Here is a 21,733-nt window from a genome sequence, read left to right on the forward strand (position 1 = left end):
TTAAACCAAAATCAAACCAAATTGATTTGGTTTAATTCAATTTTATTCGGTTTATATCCAAAATTTATACTGTTAATATTTTGGTATTTAAAAAAGATATTGAGGGGTAGGAAGGAGGAAGCAGGAGAGGAGCTGAGAGGGGTCAGAGAAATATTAGAACAGAGAGCGTGAGGCAGTGGAGTTGCACTGTTGCAGGGGCATACACACAAAAGAAATGACCATGCTGTTTGGTCACGTCCCCTACCACTTGGAGAACCCTCTCCCATTTGAAATAAAGGGAAAAAGAGGCTACCTGATTGCATGGAGTATGCGTCCAGACACAAGAATGTGCAAAATTACTGCCCCACTACAATGCCCCTGCACGCGCTCATTGGCCAAATGCAGATCACGATCTCTTGCCCTAGAAAATATTACAAAGAGAAACGGGTGAAATGACATCAGGGAGAAATGAAGCTGGAACACACACATCATCAATCGAACTGAGAAAATGTCGCAACTGGGAAAACGAATAATGTCCGACTGCCAAACCCATCCCTCCCTCTCCAAACAAACAAACCCAACACAACACAACCCCCCCCCCCCCCCGGCCCAAATAAAAAAACCCCAATCCCCCCCCCCCCCACGTGGTTCCATCATCCTTCAAGAAATATTATGTTAAAGCTGAAAACTGTGGGGAAATCAAATTTACCCAGAAATAATAGTTAAGAGAATTTACACAAAAATTTAAATTATGATGAAATGAAGATGCCACTAGAAAAGAGAAGCTCACAATCCAAAGTGAACCACATAAACATCTAGAGCTCCTTCAGAGCTATCTTTCCCAAATGTTCATTTCCCTAAAGTGGCCAAATTTTCTTCAATGTATTTGACCATTAATTCTATAATCCACCTGATAAAATGACCTCCAGCTCTCGCCGAAATCCTCTGCAGCCAAGGGGCATCTCTTTATATAGTAAAATAAACTAGAAGCCCGCAGATCTGCTGATCAAATTCCCACTATTGCACAAAGGACCAGCAGGAGAGAATACCTTCATAACTATCATAATTTGACATACTTATCAACATAGCCCTGCAAAAGCCAGTTACAAAAACATTGTTGCTCAAAGAAGGCACTAAATAATCAACATGTACAAGGCATAAAAGGCTTAAATCTGGCTTTACAAAGTCTTTTTCAAAGTAAATTTCCTTTGAGTTTTGGAATTCTGGAACATTCTATACACAAAGCATTTACTAAAAATTGCTTAAAGAAAAAGAAAATTTAAGCATATTCCCTTCCAACCTCATTATTATTAAACATATCATTTGAAAGAAGATCAGGCCACACTCAAGAGTAATTCTTCTACTCGATAAAAGGATTCTTATACCAGCGAACTGGTCTCCAAGACACCAAGGCTAGTGTAGGAAATGGCTGCACCTAGCACCTGCTGAATGACTAGCAACCCTGTATCTTTGAGAATTTGATCCAAATACTGTATACCAATTAAGTCATTATTGTCATTAAGAAAAAAAGGAAGGGGGGGGGGGGGGAAGAGAACCAGAGTGGAGAGATTTTTATCAGCTAACTGGAGGGAGACATTGTTTAAGCACATTACAACCTGATCTTGTGCATGTTGAAGGCCATAATCCATATAATAGCAAGAGTACAGAGACATATGAAGACAATTAGATTTTCTACGTCCCACAATTATTTATCACCAGTCCACTTAATAATCTCCAAGGACTTCTCATGCATTACACTGTGGCAAGGTTTTTCCTGTAGATGTTTATTTAACCAATGCTACAAATTGGGCAGCTGGAAGAACAAATCGTACCAGTTCAGTGGTTGGAAAGGCCAGTTAACTAAATGCAACCAGATTACTATTCCCCATCCCCCACCCCCAAATAAAAAAAAATTAATTCAACAAGGTTGGATCTTGAGCTTTGCATATTCGGTTATATTGAAATGTGGTAGTTCTTCTTCCTTTCATGTTTGTTAAATGTAATAATCTATAACAGTCAACCTGAATCCTATTTCCATAAACCTTCAAAACCTAAATGCTAACTCCAACCCATATCTCCAAAACTCCATACAATACTAGATATCATCCCTCACCTAGCAGTCACCAAAGAATCAGCTTACAGGCCCCTAAGAGAAATAGGCATCACAGAAATCGATACCCTGACAATGACTATCTCGATTTTCAGTGAAAACACACTCCAAACCTACAACCTTAAACCTCAAACTAATTCCAGAGGAATCTTAAAATCAGTAATGAATAACCATAAACGCAGCATAAACTATAGCTTATTGGACTATTCAGTTAAACCCACACAACTGGTCAAGTAACCAAAAGCATACACACTGCCATGCATTCTCTTCTCATGAAGAGTACTACAAAACATATTTATGACGGTGAAGTCATAAGATAATAAAAAGCAAGCACAAATACTACTCAAAGCAACAAACAAGCAATGCCGAAATGGAAGCCCGCTAAGGCAAGCATTAAGGTATGGGTGAATGGTGGCCAAGAGGCCTACCATTAACTGTTTAAAAAAAATGAAATAAAGATGTGGTGCTTGACTGGTAGAGTCACTGTGCGTGCAAGTCAATGTCCAGTGAGAAGTAGGATAGGCTATGTATAAAACCATGATCTATTTTACACTGCCTATACTATACCATGAACACTTGCCTACAGAGTTCTAACATAAACCATAAAGAATATGCCACCAAAGTGCACGTCACCAGGAAGGCATGCTAGGATGATAACTACCATTTTACAGAACTCCATGAAAGCATGTATGCAGTAATGCATGCAACTGAATCAACCCCTTGCATGTGTATTTGTAGTAACAATCCACATTTTGTTGCAAGTCCTAGTTCATAATTTAGTCAGTAAATGAACAGATGAGAAAAAGGTAACTTACCATCACAAGTTTAGTAAGCTTTCGCTGGGAGGACTCAACATATTGATTTATTTTCGCCTGCGACTTAGGTATTTGGTGGCTCTTCATAGCTCCAGATACTTTATCAACAGTTTTCTTGACAATGGTCTTGAAAGCTTCCTTGCTCATGTTACCCTGTCGCCATGATGGCTTCAAAACCTCCTTTACAAAATCTGCAATAGCACTCTTGAAGAGCTTCATAGACCTGGAATCCTTGCTCTTCTTGCTCTTCCCGCTTTTCCCTGGACTCCGAACCTGGTCAATTTCAACATCTCCTGTGGCCACATTTTGACTACCTGGACTCCAGTTCTTCCCATCTCCTGGCTGAGGGCTCCCACTCTCCACTGCATCCACTTCTGCTGTCTCACCAAATTCATCATTTTCTGCAGACTTAGTTACAGCAGCATCTGCAGCTTCTTTCTGCTTATTGTTTTCTGCTATATCCAAAGGCTTATGTGATCCAGTAAGTCTCGATAATAAGTCTGAGCCACCGGCCACAATGGCAGCAACAGGCCTGCTAACATCACTGTCGAGATCTCGTTCTTGAACACGGTCAAACTTCATCAATGTGTTTGAAGAAGGCTCAATACTGTCAAATAATGGATCATACTGGTCAACAGCCATTGACTCCCTCACATACTGAGACAAGGTGCCAGGAAAACTTTCCACAGGAGCATCCCTTGGGTGTGCATGATCAGCAGCCAGCAGAGAATTACCAGACTTAGGTAAAATCTGCCCTCTAGGCCTGCCAGAATCCAGTGGTGAAGCTGTCTGCCTTGACCCAAGCCCGAGAACACCCTGCCCATCCACTCGAACATGGCTCGGACCAAAAGAAGTTTCATAGTTGCTGCTGTAGTTTGTGTCTAATTCACGCCTGAAAAAACTAGAACTGAACTTGGAACCTCCAGGTGGCTGTTCAAATGTAGATGCAAATGGATTATAGTGGGTTGTGTTTAAAATTTTTGATCCTCCAAGATCAGATAATAAAGCTAGCTTATTGCTTTCCAATAAGCTTGATGTGTATCTTGATGAGTCAACCTTCACGGGTGCACCAAAGTGAGAAGAAAAAACATCAGCGCCAGAAGGTTGCAGACCATAGGGTGGCTGTCTAGTAGATATGGCACCAAAATCTTCTTTAGAGAAAGACTGCACTTGCTTTGAAGGTGAATCTCTAGGAAAAGATACAGGCTGAGAAGGCATATTGTCTGAAGTTGCAAATCCCTGAAGTTGGAATTGGGATGTAAACCTTTGGTTAGGGGGTGCTTCGAAGTTCTGGACATCATCTCGGACAGGAAGAGGGAAACGTTGCTCATTTCGAAGCTGCGTCTGAGGATGCAAATAATAATCTTGATGCAATGAAGGCTGAAACAGACTGCGTCCAGGCAACGCAGAATGTGTAAAATGCTCTTCTCTTACAAAATTGGGGCCTCCAAAGTGCTGATCCTTAATTTTGTTCGCTGGCGGAGGCTCCAATCTGAAATCTTCCAACTGCAGAGGAGGATGAGGCTGCTCCATTGGAGGGAAAGGTCGAGTATGAAAATCAACCTGAGAGTGAGCGTGCTCTTCAGGTTGGAAGGGACGCGTTATGGCATGAGGAATGTCATTTCTTGAATGCATGGTATTCTGTGGAAACTGAGCAGGAAGAGAACCATAAGAAGAAGAAGCCTGAAAGGAGGTCCAAGAGGGGTTTTGGCCCAAAAAAAGAGAATGGTGGTCCTGTAATGGAACTGGGGGGGGAGGAAACCTTTCCAAAGGGGTAGAATGAGAACTAAAGTTGTAATCTTTTGGTGGCTGGGAGACATGTGAGGCATTTATACCTCGAGGAAAGGGAGGAGGAGGAGGAGGCGGAGGTAAGTAAGAAGGCTGAATACGATAGTCTACAGATGGATAGCTGGGTGGGTGGAACTCCTCGGAAGTTAGAGATTGAGGTGCAAGACTCTGAGATGAAGGTTCGCTCATAGAAGGTAGGGTCGGATATGGGTCACAGACAGGAGGCTGCCCAGGCAGAGTGGTGGATGTTTGAAGAGGTAAAGGACAGGACACAGAAGAGCTATCCATTTGCTGAGAATGGTGACCAGCATTTTCAAGCATCGGAAGAGCAAGGGTTGCTGAAGCATTGGGCATGGGGAGCTGCACCACTGAATATTCTTCTGATAAAGGTTGACCATGAGAGGCTTCACCTGGCAAATTCTGCTCTTCAATATCGGTTGGTGATTGCTTTGGAGATCTATCTAATGGTAAAGCTGAGATGTTCTCCGTCGGCTGCTGAAGATTCTCAAAATCTGGAGGCTGAATAATAGGTTCCCCATTCACTTTTTCCTGCACTTGAATAATTGCTTCCTGAGAACTCTCTATTTGACCCACCTCACCAGGAAGAGAAACTGTTGATTGACCTGCTTCATTTGAATTAAGGAGTTGCACGTCACCTCTTGGACATAATGGGTCCATTGTTCCATCCAATGTCTCCTCCTTTGGAGCCTCAGTGATACTCAAAGGCATATCTTGGCTCTTGGCTTCCTCAAAATCATACATTTTTGTTGTTACCTTCTTAATCTCCCCACTGACGGCAGGCTTTCTAGAATCAGTTTTATAGTGCCTCGATCCATCATGCATAGAGGAATCATCATGCAGAAACCAACAAGATGCTCCACGGTTGCACCTGCCCCGAAGGAAATTAACGCAATCCGGCATACGGCCCCTCTCTCGTTTAGTTTTATCAATGCCAAACTCACCCTTGCGCCTGAAAGCAGCAGGAGACCTGCTTCTGCTTCTTCGTTTCTTTGGAGACCAGCTGAAACACAACAACTTAAATCTTTAAGCTCCTCAAGTTGCCACGTATGCTTCTGGAAAAAGAATAATAACTACACATTGATGCCACAAGAAAAGTACACTACCTAAAAACAGAGTTCTCTGAATCTCCAATAATGAATAGTGGACCAAAAATATGTACTCCAATCCATAAAGAGGATACAGTTTATACCTGCGAGATCGGCTCCGTCTCTCCTTCCTCCTCCATGGACTGCGACTTCTCTTCCTCCTCCAATCTTGAGGAGATCGGCTCCGGCTCCTGCCTCTCTTACCACGCCTCGCAGAATAGCGTGGCCCATCAGAGTCACTGTCACTAGCACCTTCTCTCACCATTCTCCCAAACTCATCCACTTTCAGAGGGGTATGATCTTGTTTCGCATCTTCCTTCCGTAACTTATTCTGGTGATCAATAGATACAATATCACTGTGCAAACTACCCTTTTGCTCAGAAACCTCAAGTGAAGCAGCTGGGTCATTAGATGTTTGATTCCCATCATTATTAGTTCCAAGTTCATCAGCTTTGGTTCTCAAGTCTAATGCATCAGAAGTTAGGACAGTTACCTCTCCCACTTTATGAGACTCCAGGGAAATATCTGGCATGTTTATAGGATCTATCACACTCGAATCATTGAATAATGTAACTTCCTTTTCAGTCATCCTGGAGTCTACATTTACATCCAAACCAGTCCCTGTATCCTTGCAAAAACTTGTAGCACCATCAGCAGTGCATGCCGAAACCTTTACAGGACTGACATTTTCAAGAGAAGTCCCATCATCCTCTAAACTGTCATCAGAAGCATAATCTTGTATAAGTCTGAATGGACTTCCACCTTGAATAAATGGGCTGGAAACCTCCTTATGGCTGATACCCCCAGCATCTGATGAAGCCTTTAATGGACTTAAACTGTCAAGAACTGGACTTGTCACCTTCTTTACACTGAGATTCACGTTGCATTCAACAGCTCCATCAAAGTGTATGCCAGCACTATGATCTTTAGTTGATGGCATTCCAAATGTGGAATTATCCTGTTCTGGAAAGAATTCTATCCTGTTAGAATATGAAAAAGTAGTACAAAGCTTAAAAGTCCACCACACTACATGCAATTAATTGCACAGAGGTATAGATAGACAACCAAACTGAAAGAGGCACAAACATGGAAAAATGGCACTACAAAATAGTGCAAAGAAATATCTTGATCAGGTAATGATGATTGAGGTGGATAAAAAAGTACTTCAAGTGCAAACCCCACCCACCCCAAAAAGAATAAAAGTGGCCCCTTTCTCTTTAAAAATAATACAATGCACAGTTTTTCACTCAACCCACTCAAGGAAGGTAGGTTCCTATAGGGTCGACCACCAAATTGTGCAACGTGAAAGTGATTTGACAAGTCTGAGCATATGACACATAGGAATATGAGGTCTGGAAATGCCACAAATTATGAGCAAAATTAAATAATTTATCCATCCATACTTTGAAAGTTTGACTATTTAATAAATATTCAAAGTTTTATTCCACCACTCTGTGTACTCCATTTGAGCTAAAATGTGGCACGTGGATAGAGGCCCTGCACTCTACTTGTCCATAAATTTGAAGCTAACTTTAAATATCAAGGATCTAATTAGAAAGTCCAGGATTAATTATGAGAAGGAAGAATCCAGCACAAATTCTTGCAAGCTAATGAACTTCTACCATCTTAAAAGTATAGCCCACAAACAAAGGGAAATAGCAAAGACATGAGTTCAAACTAACGTTTGAAGCACAGATTGGACAGAATGAAAATTTGAGCAAATAGAATAAAGGAACAAATCTTTCCTAATGATAAGGTCAAAGACTCAGACACACAGTTTTATATGGGACATTCTTGTTGGGATATACCTGACATTGTGAATATTCATGTTGAGAAACTATCTCAAAATGACTTCATCAGTAGAGAGGACAAAACTTGAAGTCTTAATTCCTAAGATATTTGTAGCCAATCAAGCCAAGGACTTCAATATTCAAATCTATCAGTTTGATGAGCAGCATCTACAGCATCATAATCACAAGGGTTGTTCAAGAGAATAAGGAGGTGCTGAGCCTGGTTCGACATTTTGGTCGAAATGACCGAAATTCTGCGAACTATTTCGGTTTCGGCCGAAATCAAAACGAAATGCCTCAAAATTCCAGTGTCGAAATGGATCAAAATTTGCGAAATGAAATCAAAATGGAGTCAAATTCCAAAATTTCAAACCTTGGTGCTAAGTACTCTCTCATACTCAAAGGAGCATTTGTCACAAAGAAATCTATTTTGCATATATAACCACTTGATACTTGATAGAGATATATTATAATAATTAATAAATAATACAGGAAAAATGAATAAAATCAAGGGAATCCAAACCAAGAAAACAAGAGAACAATTAAACTTGAACCTTCTTCTTGCTTGGCCACTACTGAGGATAAACATGTCGATCCTCCAGGCAATGTATCACTAGGATGTTCCGTCAGACTCTGCTGTACATGTAATTTCTCTTTGACAACAAGCAACTCATTACGAAAAGAAACAGGTTCCCCACTTATACCTTCCACAGAGAAACCAACCTCTTGATCTTTGGAAGACTGGTTGGCATCATCTGTAAGCCCAAAAACAAAGAAAAAGGTTTCGGTATTCCCAACAGAGCAACTCACAGATCCGCAAAGTTGATAGCATTAATACACAAAAGAGATACAACTAGAGTCATTCAGAAGTACTCAATTTCACAATTGCTTTGTGTGGATCACTACGAGAGGTCTTGTCAGGCCACAGTAGATAACAGTACATAGACCAATTTAATGAAAACTAAAGATCTTATAATGCCATAGCATCTCCTGATTCAACGATTATTCTTGTTTGGAAAGAGCATACACAACTCAAGGAAGGTCTTGTATACATGGGGCCACATGGGCAATATTCTTTTGATCTTCAATCATTATCTGGTCATTTCAATTACTTTCTCTTCCGGGATACTTATGGAAGGCCAGGCCTTGTTTGTCTACAATGATTTGTGTCATTTGAAAGCTTATCCAATTTACCTTCCAAACGAGAAAAGATGTTGCTTTCCATAGCTGTCTGGGGAATTTAACATCAATCTACTAACAGAAGTAAGTCCATGACAGAATTTCTGTTTTCCAATTTTTAATTTGAGTAAAGGAGTTTGGTTTAGAATTAATTTTAAGTACAGGGTCTGTGGTCAGTTGTCATGTTTGAAGACAGATTTTTGGCTGTTGGAAAAAAGATTTGGTGGGCTTCTGTGGGATACATCCACTTCTTGGTTGTGGACAAGTTCCATTGCTGTTCATGCTCTTATATCAATTCCTTGTTGCCCCTGTTACAAATCATGCAGTGTTTCTACTTCTCAAAGGTTTTGGCCAATCCTTCCTGGCCCTTGATAAATTCAAGTTTTCAATTTTTATGGTTAAAAGTCCTTTGGTTTCTCTTATTTCCTAGTTCCCAATCCTGTCAACCTACCATATTTCTCTACTAAGGCCTAGCAAATGATATCCTTCTTCAAAGTTATGTCAAAATTCAAATGTCTCAAAACTACTGTTTAGAATCACACAACTTGGAAAGGAAGAATATGATCGGCATGTCAACAAGCATAATCAAGTATATAATTAAATTAATATAGTCACAATCCAATCAAATTATAAATGAGCTAAGATCTAACCACATTTCCAATGTAAAATCCAATTGCTAAATTTAAGCTTTAGCTACCCTATCTGTCTTCCTGAACATGCCTCCCAGGAAGCACCCTCCTCAATCCTCACCTTGGACCAAGCTTCCATGATATGAGATAAAGGGCTTGAACAAGAAGATGAATGCAAATATAATGAATAAAAGATTCTCATAAAGTTTCAGCTATTATTTGTGGTTCAATTCCATGCTCTTCTCTTGATTTTATATTTCACTAGACCCCTTCTCAAAGACTGGTAAGACACCAATTCTTCGTCAAGTTTATCCTTTTTCTCTCATTGTATATCCTGAATTCACTAATTTCTTGTTTTGTTGAATTTCTAGTCTAGGATTCAGAAAATTTAGCTTCTATATTCTAGCTACTGAGATTAAAATTTCCAAATGTCTTTTGCTTTAATTGATATCTATTATTTTATTTAATTCTAGCCTCTAAATCACCCATAAATCCATTCCCTATATGCCACTTGATCAGGCATTATGACATTGTAATTCCTAATCTTAACATACCCTCAACTCTAAATTTCAACTTTCTTGATCCAAAAATTTTGCTGTATATTTGTTGAAACCAATCATCGTACTTTCTTTCCAGTATTGACCTTATTAAGTTCTTTTTTTAAATTTCAAAAATCCTAAAAAGTATTGAAAATAAAAATTCCAATGGCTTTTGGTACTATGACCTTCCTAATTTAGGGATCATTTTCCCCTTAAAATCTCTTTTTAACCATATTAGCAGGATTTTCTAGGGTTTTAACTGAAATTTCGGATTGGAAATGTGTTACCCCTAATTACTCCATCACCAACCTTAAATGAAAAATCCCAACTCCTCCTACCATAGTTGTCAAGGCGGCAAGGCAACCCAAGACGATGAAGGGGTGCCTAAGTGCTTAGGCGACCAAGGCGCCCCAGTGTTATTTTTTATTTCCCCTCTTTTCTAACATTATTTAGTATGCTACAATGTATACCTTATATCATCAAAAATCAACATTAAGCCACATCAAGTCATCAAATATCAACATATAACTAGAAGACAGAAGAACTCGAGAAGCAAGCTATTGGAAGTAATGTAAGACTAGAGTAATAGTCCCAAAATAACCCACAAAACCAAAATTAGAAACAAACTCAGAATTAGCAGGTTATGGTTATAAGCCAAACCAGCCATCGGAACACCACCAAAGTTGGATCGAAGGATGGGTCTGTGCCAGGGCAGGTTGTGCACCCCGAATAATTCTCCAATCAGGCAGACAGTTGCAGAGATCTGAGCATAAAACAGAGCCGCAGGTGTGTAGCAGACATCCTCTTGGTTGTGTGCAGCAGCAGCAACTCTTGAATGGGATTCTTCCAGTACTTGAAGCAGTCCAGCAGTAGCAGCAACAATAGAGAGGATCGAATGGAACAAGAAAGAAGAAGGTAGAAGAAGATTAAAGGGGGGGGTAAAGAGATTCGGCTCTCTCAGCCCTAGAGGTTTTGGCTCTCACCAGCCAGGCCTCTCAACCCTTCATCCACACAATAGGACAATAAAACTTTGCACAAAAGGCATATTCTCATTCATCATAATCGTTGGTTCGGGGGGCCTCTAATGGCATTACATATTTATGGGCAGCTATGCTTGCCTTACAAGTAAGAGAAAATTAGAAACTTGCAAGAAAAGGAAACAGACTAAAAATAGAAAGTAGAAACTTCTAAATAAAAGTTAAGCCTACTTTCAAAATCTGGAATTAGAAACTAAAGATCTAAGGTTGCTTAATAGACAACCACAAAATATCTAAGAGAATAATTCTAAAATAGAAACTAAACTAACCTCCTAATTCCCCACGCATAGACAAAATTGAGTCTTCTAATAAAGTCTTCACATGATCTGGTCTTGGGCCCCACAAGATCTTCTAGTAGCATTCACACCAAGCCAAAATAAGGGGTTGTGATACTGTTCATGTGAACAGTGACATAAACAGTGTTTTGGCTTCTTTTTCTTCATATTTCGATCTACATCAGAAAGTTTGAAACAATCAAAATATACATTAGGCTTATACTGTTCTTGGAATTGGTCATTGACTCGTTGTCGAGTATAGCTAATCTCACATTTGGTTTATACTGTTCTTAGAAAATTTTGCTCTCGATTTAGAGAAATGTTCTTGTTTTCTAAGAAGTTTGACGAGTCAACTGATTTTATTTTTACATGAGACATTTTGCATTAGGTAGAAAACAAAACCAGCTTTCCAACAAATCCACGATTGCTTAAATCTGAATTATATTGAAGAAGTTATGTTTCGGGCAAACCTTATTAGTGTGGGCGAATGTTGTTAAAGTCGCTCTGAATGAAAATATTTTTTTTAATATCAAAACAAATTAATATTTTATCACTCTTTTGGTTTTTAGCAATGTTTTACCATGTTAAGTATTATGGAATTTTTAGATTTGAGAAAAAACTCAGCACTAGAAAGTTAAAATTTTCACCTATCACCGAAAATCCAATTTATTCTTGAACTAGGGGGTTGACTTTTATCCTTTTGGAATCTTATTTTTTAACTATTTTTATTGGATTCCAATACGGGTTATTTTCTTATTTATGAATAATATCTAAAGCAAATGAAATAACAATTATTTCATTTACTTAAATGATATTTGGCATAAATAAGGCTACAATCACTAGACCCAAAGAAATCCGCCTAGACACCTAGGCAACGCCTTGACAATTATGCCTCCTACTTCATCTTTATGTGGCATTCCAACCAACTTTCCATGCATTACTTAACAGGTTATCTTAGGACAGTCTTACACATTGATTTATCATAAAAAGACCAACATATTTGGTCACCTCCAATCTGTCTCTCTGCAAAAAATTGGCAACCAAAATCTCAATGAAGACCGATCAACCTAAATTAGAATGAATCATTTCAGGTGTTTGAATTAGATGAAACTGAATAAGATGTGTTTTCCAATAGGCAACCATTGGTTTTATTTGATTTTTTTATTTTTTTTCTTTTCTTTCCTTTGGGTCAAAGAACCCATAGCATCTCTTGATTTCAGATTATGACTCAGCTAATTTAGACTTCAGTGTCAAACCCAACAACAAAAAGAAATTCCATATTCTCAGAATGAGGAAGAGACACAAATGAGAACCAGCTGATATTTTAACAAAACACAAAACTACATAAATTAGAAACATCAACACTTCAGCAAGAATTCTTATGACAGTCAAAAAGAATAGAAACAGAAGAGAAGGCACTAATGAACCCAGCATATCAAAAAAAAAGTAAATAAATAAACATGAAAGAAGGGAGTAAGGACCAACCTTCCATGTCCATGTCTGAATTTGCCGGTGAAGTAGCCCCCTCATCCGTCAAATTACATGGTTTTGGTGAAGATATAATTTCCCAAGTCTTTGGTGATGAATTACTTTGCCCAGGGACATTGCATTGTTTAGATCCCAAAAGAGATTTCCTTTTCATCCATTGAAAATAATCATGAGCAATTGCAGCTTCACTTCCAGCCTCACCACCAAACAAGAATGCAAATTCTGGATTTCCCGACTCTTTTTTACAAGCAATATCTTCGAACTCAGGGCCAATTTTAGCAATAAACTGGCACAGGACTCTAATCTTCCGAACAACTTCTTCTGCAGGTGGATCAGGTGGAGGAGGAGATGGAGGAAGATCCAGAGTTGCTTCCCCCTCGGATGAAAATCCATCTTCCCCAAGAGACTCCATCTCCGCCCGTCTACCTTCAATATTTCGAACGTCAACATGTAAAGGCACATCTTCCCTGCTTTGGGCAGGAACAAGTAACCTGTCAACATCATCAATAAGCTTCTCTACAGAAGTGGTGGGATTGTCAGAAACCAGAACAGAGTGGTGGGAGATTGCAGAAACAGCATCTAAAGCCAAATTAGATGAGAGCTCTGAAGGTTTTGGAGGAGATGGAGGTGGTGATGATGGAATGGGTGGGGGAGAAGGTGGAGAGCGAGGAGGTGGGGGTGGCATAGAAGGCGGGTAAGCATCTTCTACTGGAGCATGTGCAAAAGATGAAAAAGGAGCAGGAGTGACAGGAACAAAACAAGAAGGGGGCGGGGGAGGTAGTGGTCCAACATGTTGATGTCCTTGGAACCCACCAGCTAGTGATGGATAAAGTGAAGTTCTATACAATATTTGTCCTTGTGAAGGGAGAGGGGGTAATATTCTAGGAGGAACTGGAGCCCGTATCATCTCTGGGTGGCTTGGTCCAGCAAGAGGTGGAGCAGGAGGATGTAAGGCCGGTGACATATGATGCATGTTCTGAGTTGTTACAGTCAGAGGGTAATGAGAGGTTTGTAGTACATTTGAATAAGGAGATATCACTTGAGAGTTTCCATGTACAGATGTCGGTGGATGCACAAAAGGCTGGCCTGCATTTACCACTCCAGGATTTGGAGCTTGAATTGGCTGACCTTGCTGAACCAGAGGTGGAGGAGGTCCACCTTGCGGAATTGCGGGTGGTGGTGGAGGTGGAACATGGTGATACACCGGAGGGTTTGGGCCAGGCTGAATTGCATGATTTGGTGCAGCCAAAGAACCTTGCTGAATTACCGGAGGTGGTGGAGCTGGAGGGCCTTGTTGGAATGGCGGAGGCGGTATAAGGTGTCCGTGCCTGAACTGAGGAGCATAGTTTCCTCGGCCATACATCTCAAATCATGTAACTTAACATATAAACCAAGAACCTAAAATATACCATGTACAAATTCCACCTCACAGGGCTTGTAGCGTGAGAACTGATCTTCTATAGGAGTGAAGTTTGTCCAGGTCGAATTCATCCAGCTAACTCAAGTCACTAGGAAGTTCCGTTCAGAAACGTGAAGAATGAACTAATCATTCTATTCGTTAAATGAAGTCACTGGTGATGCTCTCAACAACCACAACCCCATTCCAAAACTGAAAAAACAAAAAAAAAAAAAAGAATAAAAATATCGGTAAACAAGAAGCATTGCTAACAGTGAAAACAAGGTAAACAGAAAGAAACATCTATAACACATTTATATGGCATGTGCGAACACTTCATTCCAAGTAAATTACGCACACTCAGAACTCAACAGCGAACCTAATCAAAAGAAACACGTCACAAGATGGTCAGACGTTGGACGAGAAGGGGGTTGGATTGTATAACTACCCATTCAAATACTAAGGGCCATAACTTGGCCATAACCCTATTCCCCTGCCTTGCCTGCTACATTAGAATCCATCAACCACGAACGCTAATCTGTCAAAACATAAAGGCAAATAAACTCTTTCCAACACAAAATCAAAAAGACATGATTATTTCTTTGCAATTTTTCATCAAGAACACTTCTTGTAACCAAATCACAGACGTAAAAGACAATTTAATGTGGTGTTATCCATTGCTGCAGCAACGTACAGACGGTTTAAAATAAATGACTGAAGGAGGAACAATATTGAAAACATAACCCAATAAATATCAGACTAAACTACATCAAATCCAAGCCAGAACTCCAGAGTAACATAAACCAAGAACAAGATTTAGTTTTGGCACCTTTTAGCACGGGAATGCAGTAGAGATCCGATACAGGAGTTGTATAGACGACAGGTTAAACGAATTCACGAACGAACTTTAAATTGAAGATTGCAGAATCAACTAAACTTCAACTCTCTAGTCTCTACAGTTTCGGGCTCGAGGGAAAGAATAGAGATATAAACCCTAAGAAGTTTTGGGGTTTTTTTCTTTTATTTTTTTCCCCCTTCTTCTTTCGCTCTTTTCGTATTTCTGGATTCGAAGTGTTTGTTCTATTCTAATCTAAAGGTGAGACTTGAGATAGCATAAGAATTTTTTTTTTTCTTTTTTTTTTTAAGGCAAATAAATAAAGAATTTCTGCCTTCTGGCGGTGCGTAATACTGTAATAGCGTAAGCGATTTCCTAGTTTCACGATCATCAACTGCCAAGGTGGGGTCCATGAGAGGAGGACGTTAGGATCGCTCTGATTGGAATCTTCAACTCTATCAACTATATATGTAAAAGCTCCCAATTAACCAAAAAAATCTTCTACTCTTTTTCTGCTAATAAAAAATCTTATACATTTGGGCCTGAGATGGCTAGAATCTGAAATCGCATGTACTGATCCAACAACAGATGCGTCCGTACCGTACATAATGGGCTGCAAAACGGACATTTTATGTGTTCCGGAATTGACCCTTGTCCGGTTGGAGTCTAAAAATTTATGGACCAATAGGGCAAAGGTCATCTAAATCAAAACATACAACTCCAGTCCACATAAAATCAGCCATGTGACAAAAAATAAAATTATTTAAAAATCCAATACCATCAAGAAAATATGGGGCCGGGGAGCGTGGACCTTTTGCACACGCAAGGCCAATGAGAGTGTGAGAGGAAGCACCACAGGGGGCAGGGTGGTCATTTTGCTCACATTGTGTTTGGGCGTGGGCTGTACACCTCCACATAGAACTTTTCTTCAAAAAATATATACACTTATGCTATAACTATGGGTGTGTACCAAAACATAGATGCACAACAATACATAAGGTATGAGAGGAAACACCACTCTTGGACTACACACCTGAGTGGGCGATGGGCCTTAACTCTGGTTGTTTTGCTGAGGTGATCCACGATGTCCCTTCGGTCTCCCCAATTCCACCTATCGAAGACACGGCTACTGAGGATTTGCTTTCCAATTTTTTCGCCACCCCTGTAGTAGCACCTGACATTGCGGCATCTCTTGAGGTGGGATCTCCTAACCAAAATTTACTGGAACCTGCTCTACTTGATATTGATCCATCCTTCGGCATCCCTGCACCTGCTTCGTTGCTCTCTTCTTCTTAAGGCCGGACTAAACCCTTTTCGGGGGACCCCGCTGTTGCCCAGCCCTCTAAAAAATGCAAGTTTGCTTACCCAGAATCTCCATCCACCTTGGCATCTGAGTTAGATTTTTTTAAAACTGCTTTCCAACACTGCATATCATCCTCCTTGGATCCAGAATCGTTCATTGCACTTGCTAAGTTTTGGATCAATTACTGCGACTTGGCGCCTTCGAGGAGATCATCGACGACCAGTTCTTCACATGGTAACACATCCTCTTCAGGCCCAGGCGACGGAGTACACCAACCCTCGTCTAATCCGGTATTCTCCCAACACTTTCTATCCCTTATTAAGTTCTCACAATTTTGCCCTGTTTATTCCATTCTGCTGTTAAGCCTCTCGTGGTGCTTTTGGGAACTTACTAGAAGATCTTACCTGCGTATCTATAAAGCTATTCGAATTTTCAGATTCTATATGTTCTTGTTTGTCTATTTCCTTAATATGTTGATACTATCTTGGAATACCCGTGGGTTTAATGGAAAATTTACTCCAAAATGTTTACGTTTCCATGTTGAAAAATTTAAACTTGATGTTGTCTTCCTCTGTGAAACTAAATGCACTGATCATTCTCTGTTTCTACATAAACCCCCGTTACCAAATTACAAATCCCTTTGTTTTTCCAATAGCATGGGCACTCATGGATTAAAAGGTGGCCTTTGGATTTTATCTAAACCCGATTTATCTTGTGTTGAGACATTGATTTTCACAAACCTCTTTACTTTAAAAATTAAGGATGGAGAGGACAATTGTTCGTGGCTGTTGTGTGTGTATGCGCCACCTCATTTACACGAACGGGGAATTTTTTGGAACTTTCTTATAAACTTCGTGGCTAATCTGGACTGTGCATTTTGTATAATCGGTGATTTTAATGAAGTCCTCAGCTGTGAAGAAAAGATGGGGGGGTCTCCTTTCCAGACTACCACATCTACAGCTTTGCTCAAAAGTTTAATCTATCAGCATTCCTTGGATGAGGTACCCTTGGCTGGATCCAAATTCACATGGTCTAACAAACAAAAGCCCCCTCGCCTTATTAAAGAATGCCTGGATCGAGCTTTTGGTCCACCCAACTGGTTCCTGCTCTACCCTACGGCCTTCATTACCAAGTTATCCTCCATTGGCTCTGACCACAACCCAATTTTGTTGTCTACGTCTGGCAATAGACGTAGTTACAAGAAATTGTTCCATTTTCAAGATGCTTGGACACATCACCCTGAATTTAACCAATTCTGTGTTTCTACTTGATCACGTATCCGTGCCGGGTCAATCACTGCCAAGCTGGCCTCTTTCTCGTATTCCTGTCGAGATTGGAACAAAAACACCTTTGGACACATAAACAACCTTAAACAGTCTTTCTTCCAAGAACACCTTCTCCTCTCGGAATCTTCAAACCCCAACACGGACATCATGTTTGGGATTGATAGGAAACTTAAGTGGATATTTGAGGCTGAGGAAGTTTTTTGGCTTCAGAAATCGAGGCATATGTATATTCGTGACGGTGATAGAAACACTAGATACTATCACTCGATGATTAAACAAAATTTGAGATAAAGAAGGATTAAGTTCATCCAGGATCCGAGTGGCAATGTTATTAGTGACCCTCCTCTTATGGCTGCAGTCTTCTCTTACCACCTCAAAGGAATTTTCACCACCTCGAACCCCTTGGATGCAACTTTTGTTGAATGTTTATTCCCACCTATGTTCAGCTCTAGTGATTCTAATATTTTTTGTCATCCCCCATCTATCGATGAAATTCGGAAGGTGGTTTTCTCTCTCGGACCTTGGAAGGCACTTGGTATTGATGGGTTTCAAGCCATTTTTTCCCAAAAATATTGGGATGTTATTCACCAGGACTTGTTTAACTTTGTACTGCAGTTCTTTGGATCTGGCCAATTACACCCGGGTATTAACCATACTCTGATTTGCTTGGTTCCTAAGTCTGATACTACTTCTACTGTGGGAGAATTCAGACCCATTAGTTTGTGTAATGTTGTCTATAAGATCCTTGCGAAGACCCTCGCCAATAGACTCAAAGGTACTCTACAGTCTATTATCTCTCCTTTTCAGGCGGCTTTTGTTCTTGGCAGACAAATCACTGATAACATTATCATTGCTCAGGAAATATTCCACTGCTTTAAAAAATCAGGGGTAAAACGGGTTTTGTGGCAATTAAAATTGATATGTCCAAAGCCTATGATAGGGTGGAATGGAGTTTGATTCGATCTATTTTCAACTTTATGGGATTTGGGGAGAAGTGGGGGGCTTTGGTTTGGGCTTTGATTTCTACATCCTCCTTCTCCATTAAATTAGATGGAAGCCCCTTTAATCACTTTTTACCCACCAGAGGCATAAGACAGGGTTGCCCACTCAGCCCATACCTGTTTCTAATAGTAATGGAGGTACTCTCTAGACTTTCTCTACTTATAGAGAATTGAATCTGTTTCGTGGTGTTAAACTTGCTAGGGGAGCTCCTGAAATCTCACATTTACTGTTTGCAGATGATATCTTCATTCTTTGCCGTGCAACTACAGAAGATATTCTGACTATCAGAGCCATTCTGGATCTTTTTTCTGATTTATCTGGACAGGAAATTAATTTCCAGAAAAGTGGCATTCACTTTAGCAGGAATGTGCTGAAAGAGACCAGGAATTCCCTTTGTGTGACCTTGGGTATTAAGGAGATGCCCAAAGATTCCATATATCTAGGAACTAATTTATTTCACTGCAGATCCAAGGTAAAGGAATTAGGCGGCATTGTCTCACGTGTACAACGGAAATTATCACTTTGGAAAGCCAATCTCCTTTCTTTCGCAGGACGATGTGTCTTGATCCAATCGGTCTTGACATCCACCCCTGCCTACTTAATGCAGTGTTTTCTGTTTCCCAGGAAAATTTGCTCTGACATTGATTCTATTTGTCAACAGTTTTGGTTAGGAAGAGGAACAGATAGCCCCAAGAAAACCGCTTTAATTTCTTGGACCAAATGTTGTTCACCCAAATTGCTAGGAGGTCTCGGCTTCAGAAAAGCAGAAAATTATAACAAGGCTCTCCTAGCTAAGCTGGCCTGGCGGTTACTCACCGAGGAATCATCCCTGTGGGCCCAGCTTCTCAAAGCTAAATATTTCCCTAATATTTCATTCTTTGACCCCAAAACAAGGGAAAAAAAGGGATCTTGGACTTGGAACAGCATCCGCTGTCTAATTCCAACACTTGACAACATGATTATCAGGAAAGCTGGCAATGGTAAATCCACTTTTTTTTGGACTGAAAAATGGCTACCTTCTACCCCACAGGTACTCTCATACACTTCCCTGGCATCCCTAACCCCCGCACATTCTTCTACCAAGGTTGCTGATTTCATTGACAAGTCTAACTGGGACCAAGCTTTATTGGTTCAATGTGTGCCTTAATCAGTGATCTCTGATATTTGCTTGATTCTAATTTCTAACTCAACTGATTGTTGGTGGTGTGTTAAATCCAAAAATGGTAACCTCACCACAAAAATTGCTGCTAGAGAATTTAATTCTAATACTTTCATATCCGACGGTCCGACTCCTTGATTAAATCTTGGTGGACTTTCTTTTGGAAACTCACACTCCACCCAAAGTTTAAAGTTTTTTTCTGGCGTTTGCTAAATGCAGGACTTCCCATCAAGGCTACTCTCTCGAAATGGATCCAGATCGAATCCTCACGTGTTTTCTGTGGCAACTGTGTCGAATCCTTATGGCATCTTTTTTTATCTTGCGATTGGGCCAAACACATATGGGCTGCTGGACCTTTAGGACTTCGAACGAAACACCTGCAGTACCCGAGTCTTATGGATCTGTGTACCGATTTCGTCCACAACCGAGAACTTGATCACCAGACTTTAGTCTGGTTCTTTAGTGTTTTTATTATTACATGTTATTTTATTTGGACTGCCAGAAATCGGTTGGCTATTTCCACAGCTAAACCTGACCCACGCTGGATTCTTAATGTAGTAAATAAGTGGATAGTATATTTGAACTTATCCCCCCTACCACACCAATATATTCCACAAACACCCCCCCTAAATAAATTTCAGTCCCAACATTCTAACTGTTTTCCTGTTTTTAATTTCCCTGTCTTGATATGTGTAGGACACAATAGTGCTTGACTGAAAACAGGGGCCTGGGCATTTATAATTATATTACAAGGGCAAATTTTGTTTTTTGATGCAGGACATTTTACTTCTAACAACGCTTTGGAGCCAGACCTGCTTAGTATAAAAAATGGATTACTGTGTGCTAGACTACAGGGGGTGTTGGTGAAGGAAATTTGGTATGTCAACAACCTAATGACCGAGCTTTTGCCGTTTCCAACCACGAAACCGTGGCCGTTGGACCTACTTAAATACTTTTTGTTTATAGTTGATAATACTACTAATGTTACTTTTCAATGTAAAAGTGCTATGTATATACAATGTGCACAATCACTTGCTGCAACAGTCCTCTGTAAACAAGATGCCAACTCTGTAAATATTTCTACTATTTAATAGTAAGATGTTTTTCTTTCATCAAAAAAAAAAAAAACAATACATACGGTATTGCTAGCATAACTGGCATGAGACTAGTTTAGTAGAGTCTAGTCCCAGGAGGCTTCCAGTTTGAGACCTCTTGTTCTTCATTTAGTCTAGGAAACCCCCCACCTCCCACAAAAAAAAAAAAGGTTGGAAATGCCCCCATCATCCTTTGATGTGGCTCAACTAGATGGTCCATATAGAAAACCTTCCAAGATAAGATGTGCAAAGTGCCTTCTATCGGATCAGGATTGTCTCCAGGGAGTAGGGAACGCCTAGGGCGCTGCCAGCCATCGGGATGTGTCACACACATCCCTAGGCTGCACCGAGATGTGCGGCACAGCTCAACCATTGGATGCCCCTGACAGCACCCTGGGTGCATGTCTCCCTGGAGACGAGCTAAATTGCCTTCTACCCATTTAGTGTTAGCAAAAGATCTCGTACATGCTTTTGTAGGAACTTTCTCTCATACATCCACCCTTCTTTTTTTTTTATTTGAGGGGGTGGGGGACAAGAACAAATGATCCATGTGAGCTATGAAAAGTCATTATATGTGAAGTGTTCAATTTAGCTATAATCAGAGTGAGTTTTCGATAATCTCTTCAACCATGGTGTCTAACCCTTTGATTGAACACAATAATAGTATTCCAGACCTTCGTTAGTGGGGACAGGAGTTAATGATAAGACTCAATGTTTTGAGGAGTCCAATTGTAGAGTCAAATAACTATGGACGACAAGATTCTCTCTTCACTTTGGATAAACGGAATTTTTTGGTCATATAAGAAAAAGAAAAACATTTTGCATGCTGCTGTGTCAAGGCTTAGGAGCCATGCGAACAAGCAACTTTATTTTTTCCTTTAAAAAAGGGTCAATTGAAAAGAAAAAACATCGTGAAATACCTA

General features: G+C 40.1%; 1 protein-coding gene across 3 annotated transcripts; it reads right to left on the reverse strand.

Annotated features, from left to right (window-relative positions):
• Positions 1–642: 642 nt before the first annotated feature.
• Positions 643–21,304, reverse strand: LOC122654087. Of its 3 annotated transcripts, XM_043848063.1 has the most exons (7): positions 21,292–21,304; positions 17,503–17,508; positions 12,733–14,306; positions 8,143–8,343; positions 5,903–6,761; positions 2,905–5,713; positions 643–1,069 (listed from the first exon to the last, which is right to left on the reverse strand). In XM_043848063.1, exons 3-7 carry the CDS (start codon positions 14,096–14,098, stop codon positions 1,040–1,042), a joined length of 5,265 nt encoding a protein of 1,754 aa, XP_043703998.1. In that variant the 5' UTR covers positions 14,099–14,306; positions 17,503–17,508; positions 21,292–21,304; the 3' UTR covers positions 643–1,039. The 3 variants fall into 3 exon arrangements, with proteins under 3 accessions (XP_043703998.1, XP_043703999.1, XP_043703997.1); XM_043848064.1 differs by lacking the exons at positions 17,503–17,508; positions 21,292–21,304 and adding an exon at positions 14,961–15,195 and having other exon boundaries at positions 8,293–8,343; positions 12,733–14,344; XM_043848062.1 differs by lacking the exons at positions 17,503–17,508; positions 21,292–21,304 and adding an exon at positions 14,961–15,194 and having other exon boundaries at positions 12,733–14,344.
• Positions 21,305–21,733: the final 429 nt, after the last annotated feature.

This window comes from Telopea speciosissima, chromosome 3 (assembly GCF_018873765.1).
Source record: "Telopea speciosissima isolate NSW1024214 ecotype Mountain lineage chromosome 3, Tspe_v1, whole genome shotgun sequence".
Lineage (NCBI taxonomy): Eukaryota > Viridiplantae > Streptophyta > Magnoliopsida > Proteales > Proteaceae > Telopea > Telopea speciosissima.

What these genes read in the sequence shown, in the direction of transcription:
- LOC122654087 (XM_043848063.1), bottom strand. Translation starts at nt 14,098, where the DNA reads ATGTATGGCCGAGGAAACTATGCTCCTCAGTTCAGGCACGGACACCTT. An exon ending in AGTGGCCAAGCAAGAAGAAG is followed by an intron (nt 6,762 to 8,142) that starts GTTCAAGTTTAA and finishes AATTCTTTCCAG; the next exon opens with AACAGGATAATTCCACATTT. An exon ending in AGCTTACTAAACTTGTGATG is followed by an intron (nt 1,070 to 2,904) that starts GTAAGTTACCTT and finishes TGGCTTTTGCAG; the next exon opens with GGCTATGTTGATAAGTATGT.